Source organism: Chrysemys picta, chromosome 3, assembly GCF_011386835.1.
Source record: "Chrysemys picta bellii isolate R12L10 chromosome 3, ASM1138683v2, whole genome shotgun sequence".
Classification (NCBI taxonomy): domain Eukaryota; kingdom Metazoa; phylum Chordata; order Testudines; family Emydidae; genus Chrysemys; species Chrysemys picta.
The window spans coordinates 65,838,745-65,848,725 of record NC_088793.1 but is presented as its reverse complement, the minus strand read 5'-3'; the positions used below and the strand labels follow the sequence as shown (position 1 = coordinate 65,848,725).

Genomic DNA, 9,981 nt, shown 5'->3' with positions numbered 1-9,981 from the left:
CTACAGCTGGGGTAGAAATTTGGGAGTAGGTCTGACATGGCCCCAGATGCTATGCGGGGGGGGGGGGGGGGGGGGGGAGGGGGGAGAGAGGAAGTCCCGTCCTCCCCAGCCCAACTGGGACTAGCAGCTGAGTCCAGTGCAGAGTAGGAGCCACCAGCCAGGTCTTCTCCAGTCCCGCCCCCTACCTCACAGGGATTTACCTCTCTGCCGGCTGCCTTGGGCACCCGAAACATACTGCTGCGAGGGTCTCATGACCACTCTTGAGGCTTCCCTTTGCTTTCCCATCAGAAAGTCATTTTTCCGCAAGGAAGCAGAGAAATCTGCCAGGGACATAAATTCTGCATATGCGCAGTGACGCAGAATATCCCTAGGAGTAAACAACTATCTCCCCATTAATTAACCAATATAATGGATGCCACAAACTCTTTTGACAGTGAGTATTTTACTTTTAATAGTGTCAACAATGCATTTTTGTTTAGATGCTTAAAAGCAAAAGTATTTCACTATATTAAACTCATGAACAAATCCATTGGCTTCAATGGGACTACGCTAGTAAATAAAGTTCAACATACACGTAAGTGTTTGGATGTTTGTAGACTGTAAAACTCCAATATGTAGACGACCCCAATATGTTTACATTTAAGCATCTTTCTGTGCTAAGTTAACACTAAGAATGAAACAAAACAAAAAAAGTTAGAGCTAAGACTGACCATGTATTCCGGTTTATTCTTGAGCCAGTGTATTTTAAACAAAAAACACAACGGTACTGTAATGACCTCAACACTCTGCAATATCAACGTCTCAGAAGATGAAACAGCAACCTTCACTTTTATTTCCACTTTGTCACAATCTAAAATGTTCCTAAAAAAATAGGGATTTTTAAAATGAGATTTATTCCCAAGGGAAAAGGTGTTTTTTGGTTGTTGTTGTTTTAAGTGACTGAGCCTGCAACCTCTGTGTAGGCAGAACTCTTGGCAATTTTTCTTTTATAATTTCCCCATAGTAAGAGAATTGACACTATCAGTCACCATAATTTCTTTATATGTAAATATATATTTGCAGACCGTAAAATACAGATTTTTTTTGATCGAACCATTAAAAACCTGAAAATCCATCATCATTAATAGTGTTAAAAATCAATATGCAACTTGGAAAGTACTGCACATATTAAGCTTAAAAAGCAGAAAGCTATCACATTACATGCAAAACAACAAGAATAATTAGGCCACAATCCCTTAAATCATTTGTCAATTTTTTTTTTAAGCAAGTAAAAGTCATGCAGTTTGCACATAAATGGCTTTCATCAGTACTAGTTAATGAAAATTGGTACCACATCCATAATCTCTACTATAAAGAAAAATTACATTCTTATTTAAAACCACAATCCAGCATTGCCTATAAAATTTAAAGTAGATAAATCAAGAGAGCACACAACATTTATAAGTAATCTGGTAGCAAAACCAACATGTCTTTGTTCAACAATCATTCTTAATAATAAAACCTAGCTTCAATTTGCACATGCCCTGAATTTAAAGATTTTACAAGTCTCTTCCATGCATAAGATTTCTAGAATAATCAGACTAACTTTCTAAATCTTTCACCACAATGTCTATTAACATATCACTACTAGTTTGTTCGGATGTTAGATCTTATCTCATGCATAATTTTAGAGAACTCAAGAGACACATTATTTCACCATTTTCCAAAAGAGGAAAATGCTGTCCAATGAATGCTTTGGGGAAAAATGTAAATAATTACTATTTAAAGAGCTACAATAAAAATATATCTATTAAAATAAACTTTAGTAGCTTAATCATTCCCCATTTTTATCATTTTGATTTATATTGATTACATTAGAGATATCTAAATCTAACTGAATTCAATGGGAGTCTCCATTGTTTTAATAGGAACTGCAGCAGGCCCAGAACATCATAATGTTCAGCAGTCTTAAAGACTACAAGTTTGTTGGTTTGCTAATTTAAAAGAACTTGCACTTAAAAGAGTACTGAAAGCCCATTCGGGCAGAAAACATGTAAATCTGTTTGTAAAGGATCACATACGTTTTATGCTACATACATCTATATTCCACTATGCCATACCAAAAATGTCACAGGTGAAACACCTGCATTAAGAACATTACAAGAACCTAGCTCTACTTGCTTTGCACAAAAACCTCGCTGCCATAGCTCGTTAGAAATAAGATGCGTGTAGACCCATGAAGACAGTCCACAGTAAGAAAGCCTATGGGTCTCCAACAGTGTAAGAACGCTATCTGATATCAATCAATAATTGCATCTATCAGCTGTGTTGGGATTATCATTGTTGACAAATTTAAAATGGGTATAATCAAGGTCTTTCATAGTTTTAAAAACAATTTATCTTTTTAACCCCTCGCCCTCCATCACAGTAGACAAAATTAATTTGGAAGCTTGGAATTTAAAATGTCTTACCAAATGTTATTTTCCTTCATCACATGTTCAGAGTTATTGTGCGGTTGCTCATGAACACTCAGCTGCTGCAGAGAGGAAAAAGTGTGTGTCAAGTTTTGGTCCTGTCAACCTTGACAAGGGCCCTTTTAGTATAAAAACTTATGAGCAAATGACAACGGTGAATCTCAAAATGCAGTTGTACTCAGACTGATTTTCTGTTTGTGGAACCCTTTCATTATATATATCTACAAATGGATTTCTGGGGAATGAGAAAAAGGAGAAACAGTATAGATCTATAACAAATTCTCATTGAAAACACTTGTTAGTTATAAAATTAGAGCTTTAGCTCTCAGTGCAACAAAACTTTGAATGTTACCATCATGTCTAGGTATAACTCCGAGTCCGATGGCAGCTTTGGCCAGTACTGTATATTGGTTTGGACTGATGGCTTCACCTGACTATCTGTTAGAAGGGCATTATTAGCCATGCTTAAAAGTTAAACTAGCTAACAAGAAAAGATTTAAAAACAGGTGTGTAAAAATTCTGATTACTTTTGGAGTTTTAATTTAGCAGTCATGCACTGTTTTGCTGAACATATCAAATGTTTAGCTACCTAACAGCTGACTGGGCTTAGGAAGATTTGGGGAATTTTCTGTCCCTGAATGGACAATGACAATTTATCCAAACTACACTTCTTCATATTTATGAGAAGCATACTAAAATTCTTCTAACTCCCAGCTTCACTTTGCTTCCCTCTCTTAAAGAAGATTAAGCTTGTTATAATTAGACTACTTTTAGGACAGCAAGAGACCCCTTAATCTAATACTATTTATCCTTTTTGATTCTTGGCTACTCATCCTTCTTGAAGCTTACCCCCTTGCTTTAGGCCAGATGCTCTTTCCTATGAAACCTCAATGACAACCAGCCCATTTGGAACTTTCAGATGTTGCCTATATATATATATAAATAAAAAGGTTGAAAGCATTTAATACTGCATACTTTTTATTAACGTCTGAAGGAATAAAATAGCCCTCCCACCAATTAAACTGCTTTGGAAGTAGTAATTAGGTGAAATTTAAGGTGTCAAAGCAGGATAAGCAGTGGGAAAGAGTACGCTTTAGAAAACCCTGCAATCCCAAAGCATTTACAATGTACACTTTTTAAAAATTCAGAAGCACTTTTATAACTATCTTATTCTTGTCTTCTGTGTACTAACTATTTCTTATAGGAAAGGAAGACAAGCTCCAACCATGAATTTTATAGAAAAGATTTTAAAGTTCAGATGCATTTTATAGTTTCTACAAAAACACCAAAGCATTCATTATTGGTCAAAAATTTTAGGTGCGTATCAGCATAACACAACACTGTCACAGTCTAATGGTCATACACTAATAAATCTACTTGAAAGCAAATGGCAGAACTTATTTTTAAAGCAGGTGTCACCAATTCTCTCAACAATTTTACTACAGTGACTATCATACAAAAACACTGATAATCATTGAGTCTAATAGATGTTGGTACACTTGAGACACTTTTCCACTACACAAACACGGACTTGCTGAATTCTTTAGTTACAGATTATGTGACTAAGATAGTCAATTAGCTATCCTTAATAAGCTATGTATGAAAGACTGATATTTTACTGTATTTATTTTTAAACTTATCTATTAACAAAGGCCACGCCTCCAGGAAACTGCTTGGCTGGTATATATTTGAAATTATTATTATACATTATATACAGCTGTAGTACCTATAGGCCAATGACATTGAGGCCCCGTTGTTCTAGGCACTGTACAAACACATGGAAGGTGACAATCTCTGAAATAACCAATACAACATAGCTTGTCATGTAACTAAAATACTATCTTATAACACAAACTATTTTGCATTTACTAAGTAATCATGAGCTTTAAGGAATTTTTTGGTAGTTGCACAGCAAGTTATTCAGACACTAATTTCACTATTGTTAAATACTTTAACTGACTTTTGGGAAGGTTTTTTTTTTTTTTTTAAATCTGAAAACTGAACCTAGTGTTCTGTGATCCTTATATTCATCATCAGAGTAGGAGAAGCTATCGTAGGTCATTAGTTTTAAAATACATTCATCAAAATTTTGGGAGTTCGTCCCTTTTCCTTATTCTCAGAATTGTGTACCTTAAAAACAAAATGTCAGTGTTAGTGAATGTTGATGATTTCAAGCTACAGAAGTTAGTCTTAAAACAAATTAATTACTTTGAGAATGTCACATGCCGCAAGGATAAAAAAAATTGCATTTAAATGGTGACAACTGTCAGACTAAGTTTATATATATATTTTTATTTTTACCCAATATCTTAGTTTGAGCTACTTTATGTTCATAAAAAGTCTTATGAAAAGCATATAGCTACTACAATTTTCACTATTAAAAGCAAAAAATAATCTATGTACCAGACAAACTTTATATTACGTTATGTGTATTGTTTAAGAATGTCAGATAAAATAATTGAAGTGCTCAGCCAACAAGCGGAAATATTAAATTAAGTGTTAAAAGTTCAATGTGAATCTGTCCCCTTTCATTTAGAATCTGTTTACAAGAAAAAGCTCATTAGGTTATTGGTGGCTACAGATGGTTCAGTTGCTATCCTTTCAAAATGTGCCATCAAAATTAAATACTAGGCAATATGATAAAGTCCTTCCTTATGTATTCTGCATAAACATTTAAACAAAATGTCATTCATAGGCAAATGTCAAGCACAAACATGTATAGAATTATTATTAAAGATGACCTGTTAGTAGTTTTAAGAAGCAGTAAAATTAGGTCAGATCTCAAAACATGATGCACAGTGTAATTACTGCAGTATTGCCCAAGGATTGCAAGTTTCAAATAATAAACATTAAGTTTCATGTGCCAAATTGTGCCTTCAGGATTTGTCAACATTTAATTTATTATGGAAAATCTGCTATATAATTAAAAGCAATAGTTTAGATGCAATTTTCTAAAGCTTTAAGCATGCATCATCGCACTTGATTTTTAATTGCAGTGTACGTTTTCACGTAATTTTTATTTGTTTATAATCTTGCAGTATTTTAGTGATAAGGGAGAACCTAGCATTAGCCTCTTTGTTTTTTGTTTTGTTTGCTGGGCTTTTTACTAAGGGAAATCTGTTCTCCCTGTGGAGAACTTGTCTTATACGGTGATTCACAAATTGCCACGTGAATACTTATAACCAGACTCTAAACTGGACCCTGTTCTATAAAAACAGAATTTGTTTTCCATGAATTAATACGGTACAACTACTTGTGAATAACTTTATATTTCCCAAACTTATACTTCCGTGCATTTATTTCAGAGTTTTATCATTAAACAAATTTCAGCACAACAGTAGTTCTTTGTAAGAACATTTATTGAATTATTTAACAGTTCAAACTGAGTTTATATGCAGTTTATATTAAAAAAGCATCCTATTTTCATGTAAACTGCCATCAAAAAGAACTTTACAAAAGAGTAAGCGGCTTATTGAGGTTGTAAGTTTTCCCTAACATGTAAAACTACAAAGTATTTGTGCATGCTCACTATTTTAGTTGCTTCTTTGTACAGAGTTGTTAGGAGCTTTTTAAATCTGCAGGTAGCTTATGGAATAAAATTATTTTCTTCTCGGTTAGGATACATAAGAACAAAACTGTAATCGATGAATAAAGCTTCTTTCCCAAAAAAGTTGAGGCAGTTTTTGTTGGATAGTATCTGTATTGGTAAATTGTATATGCTCTTGCGGTTTGGGAACATCAAAGAGAGGATCTTTTTCACTTTAGATCTTGAAAAATGTTTCAAATAAGTATTGAGAGCAAGTTCCAAAGAAAAACAGGTGGTGGGGGGAGGAAGAGAGGGAATAGCAGCATGTTTCTTATGTACAGCCCAACACCATGCACAATTGCTCAATGTTTCAGGGTAACAGAAAATAGTCATCACCTTTACATTACCTGGAGGCATATTCCCCACGTGGCACAAATAAATCTGTTGTTTCTCTGGGAGAGGGGAAGTGAGCATGGGGGTAAAGCTTAAGTCTACATTTCATGCATAGCTATTGTGCCCTGCCCTGCTTCCATAGTGTATCTTCATACATCAGAACTAGAGCTGAGGTTTGTTAGCCTGGGGTCTGCATTCATCTCGTATCTGTAGTGATATCCCTCCATGTGATCCCTACATGCATCTCTGATATTGTACATCCACTTTTTGATTCCTTTTCGGTTCAAATACAAAACTAAGAGAAAAATGGCTCCAATGAGAGCCAGCACTATCCCTAAGAAGACATACGAAGTTTGCAGTTGGGACTGGATGTCTACAGACACAGAACAGTCCAGGTCTGAGCTGTTGATCTTCACCAGGGGTTTGTCCCGTATCTTGTCAGGGTAAGAGCACTTCAAGGCCCCTTTCCCTTCCACCTGGTCGCTCTCCTTGAGCCAGCTCACCAAGTGCTCGATGCAGCAGTCGCAGACCCAGGTGTTGTGGTCCAGGCTGATCTTGCGGAGCGCGGGCCGGCTGCGGAGCTGGGCGATGGTGGCGTTCTTCAGGCACTTCAGGGAGTTGTGGCTGAGGTCGAGGCTCTGCAGCTGGGCCAGGCTGTGGAAGGTCGCGGCCTGCAAGCTCACCAGGGAGTTGTTCCGCAGGTCCAGGTGCTGCAGGCTGGGCAGGGAGGAGAACATGCCCGCAGGCAGGGAGAGCAGCCTGTTGTCGGCCAGCTCCAGGCGGCTCAGGTTGCCCAGCACCCCCGAGCCCAGCAGCTCGGCCAGGGCGGACACCGCGCTCTGGTTGCTGAGGGAGTTGCTGAGGTTCAGCTTCTCCAGGGGGCTGCTGGCGTTGCCGAAGGCCTCGGGGCTGAGCCTGGCCAGGGCGTTGCTGCTCAGGTCCAGCTGCCTCAGGCTGGGCAGGCTGGCGAAGGCGCCCGCCTCCACCTGCTCCAGGTGGCTGCCGCTCAGGTTGAGGAGGCTGAGCTGGGGCAGCGGCGGCGAAAGGAAGGCGCCGGGCGGGAGGCTGGCGAGCCGGTTGCCCGTGAGGAAGAGGAGCCGCGCGTAGGGCGGCAGGTCCGGGGGCACCGCCGTGAGGTTCCTGTTCACGCACTTCACCGTCCGGGCCGTCTCGGAACACTCGCAGGGCGCGGGGCAGGAGCCGGGCTGCTGAGCCGAGCCCCAGCCCAGCAGCACCTGCAGCAGCAGCCCCAGCGCCGCCCGCCTCTCCCCGCCCGGGGCCGGGGGCGCAGCGCCCCGCAGAGCGCGCCCCGCCATCCTCGCGCCCCTCTGGCTCGCGCTCGCCGGGATCCGGACGCTGCTGCCCGCCGCGGGAGCCTGGACAGAAACTCTCCGCCCGGGGTACGTTCTGCTGCCCCCGGGGCGCGCAGGAGGGGAGCAAGGCGGCACCCTCCTCACGGCCGAGGTGCCGCAGCCTCAGGGCCTGGGGCGCCTCGCAGGCAGCCACCGGCTCCCCTTCTTCGGGGCGAGGGGGAGGGGCGCCCCTCACCCCCAGCGAGACCTGCAAGGAGTAAAGAGACGGATAAAGCAGCAGCACTTCGCCGGACGTGCGGAGCGCCCCCCTTGCAGCCCCCGCCCCCCAGCAATAAAGGGAGGCTCCCCAGCCTCACTCGTGCCCCCCACCCCGCGCAGGGCGGCCCGCCGGGATCACTCCTTACCCGGCACAGCCCGGCTCCGCTGTCCCAGGGGAAGCTCCCCGCGCCGGGGTAAACCTGAATCCCCACCGGAACCGGCGCCCCGCCCGGCTCATCGGGCTGCCCCAGTCCAGAGGTGGCAGCTGCGACAAAGCCGCCGCTGCAAGAGAGACCCGACTCCACCCGCGAAGTTGTGCCGAGGCGCGGCACCCCGCGCCGCCGCCTCCAGCCTCACCTCCCGGCTCGGCGCCGAGCGAGCCCCGGGCAAACTCCGCGGCAACCGAGTGCGAGGAAGTGACCGGGCTCCCCCAGCTCGGCGGCCACCTCTTCCCCTGCGGTCCCGCCCCCGCGCAGCGCCTCGCCCAGCCCCGCTGCCAGCACAAACCAACCGCGACCAGGGGAGGGGCTGGGACATGCCCCCTGCGAACACCCGCTCACTGTTCCGGGAATATCCCCTCGCAGCCCAGCGCTGGCACGCTGCCCGGTGCCATGGAGCCCCAGAGGGAGGTCCCGGCTTCCCCAGCTTGGTGCTGCTTCCGCACATTTACCTTGGAGCTGAGCGGAGCCACGTGGAGCGCTCCCCAGTCCGGCCAGGGAGGAACTGACTGGATCCCTGCAGAGCAGGCGGATGTGACTGATGTTGAAGACAGGAGAACCTCCCCGGCCCTGCTCTCAGACTCCTGTTGAAGATCAAACGTCCCCCTACTAAAGCTTTTAGTCAGATGAAGGATGTGTAAGTGAGATTTTGGTTTCAAGATGGTCGAGGTGGGCTGACAGTGGTGTCTGGTTGACAGCCGAGTGTGGGGAAAAAATAAATTATCCTCCCTGCCCTCCAGTGTGAGAGGAAGGCTGGAGAACCAAAGAAGGGCTGTTGCAACAAAGACTAGTACTAGGGTTCAGAGTAGCAGCCTGTTAGTCTGTATCCGCAAAAAGAAGAACAGGAGTACTTGTGGCACCTTAGAGACTAACAAATTTATTAGAGCATAAGCTTTCGTGGACTACAGCCCACTTCTTCGGATGCATATAGAATGGAACATATATTGAGGAGATATATATACACACATACAGAGAGCATGAACAGGTGGGAGTTGTCTTACCAACTCTGAGAGGCCAATTAATTAAGAGAAAAAAAACTTTTGAAGTGATAATCAAGCTAGCCCAGTACAGACAGTTTGATAAGAAGTGTGAGAATACTTACAAGGGGAGATAGATTCAATGTTTGTAATGGCTCAGCCATTCCCAGTCCTTATTCAAACCGGAGTTGATTGTGTCTAGTTTGCATATCAATTCCAGCTCAGCAGTCTCTCGTTGGAGTCTGTTTTTGAAGTTTTTCTGTTGTAATATAGCCACCCGCAGGTCTGTCACTGAATGACCAGACAGGTTAAAGTGTTCTCCCACTGGTTTTTGAGTATTTTGATTCCTGATGTCAGATTTGTGTCCATCAATTCTTTTGCGTAGAGACTGTCCGGTTTGGCCAATGTACATGGCAGAGGGGCATTGCTGGCACATGATGGCATATATCACATTGGTAGATGTGCAGGTGAACGAGCCCCTGATGGTATGGCTGATGTGATTAGGTCCTATGATGATGTCACTTGAATAGATATGTGGACAGTCTGTAATAAATTTGTTAGTCTCTAAGGTGCCATAAGTACTCCTGTTTTTCTTAGTACTAGGGTTGTATGTGACTCAGCTAAGGGATGTGGTTTTAGCCTGTTGGTCCCAGGCTATTAGAGAGACAAGATGAGTGAGGTACTATCTTTTATTGGACCGATGAAAGATAGTACCTTGCTCACCTTGTCTCTCGGTGGCATTGTTGGAGGCTTCATCAAGGTGTTCAAAGAGGACAAGAGCAGCCAGCCCAGTTACATAGGAATGCCAGCCTTCCCTTCCAGGTGTGAAACTGATCACAACAG

The 9,981-nt window shown here is 43.0% G+C and overlaps 1 protein-coding gene across 4 annotated transcripts; it reads right to left on the bottom strand.

Moving 5' to 3' along the window:
* Window positions 1-1,023: 1,023 nt before the first annotated feature.
* Window positions 1,024-8,826, bottom strand: TPBG (trophoblast glycoprotein). 4 transcript variants are annotated; one of them, XM_042847431.2, is made up of 2 exons: window positions 8,614-8,826; window positions 1,024-7,932 (listed from the first exon to the last, which is right to left on the bottom strand). In XM_042847431.2, exon 2 carries the CDS (start codon window positions 7,686-7,688, stop codon window positions 6,522-6,524), a length of 1,167 nt encoding a protein of 388 aa, XP_042703365.2. In that variant the 5' UTR covers window positions 7,689-7,932; window positions 8,614-8,826; the 3' UTR covers window positions 1,024-6,521. The 4 variants fall into 4 exon arrangements, with proteins under 4 accessions (XP_042703365.2, XP_065444161.1, XP_005299691.2 ...); XM_065588089.1 differs by lacking the exon at window positions 8,614-8,826 and adding an exon at window positions 8,455-8,588; XM_005299634.4 differs by lacking the exon at window positions 8,614-8,826 and adding an exon at window positions 8,301-8,448.
* Between the last annotated feature and the right edge of the window lie 1,155 nt (window positions 8,827-9,981).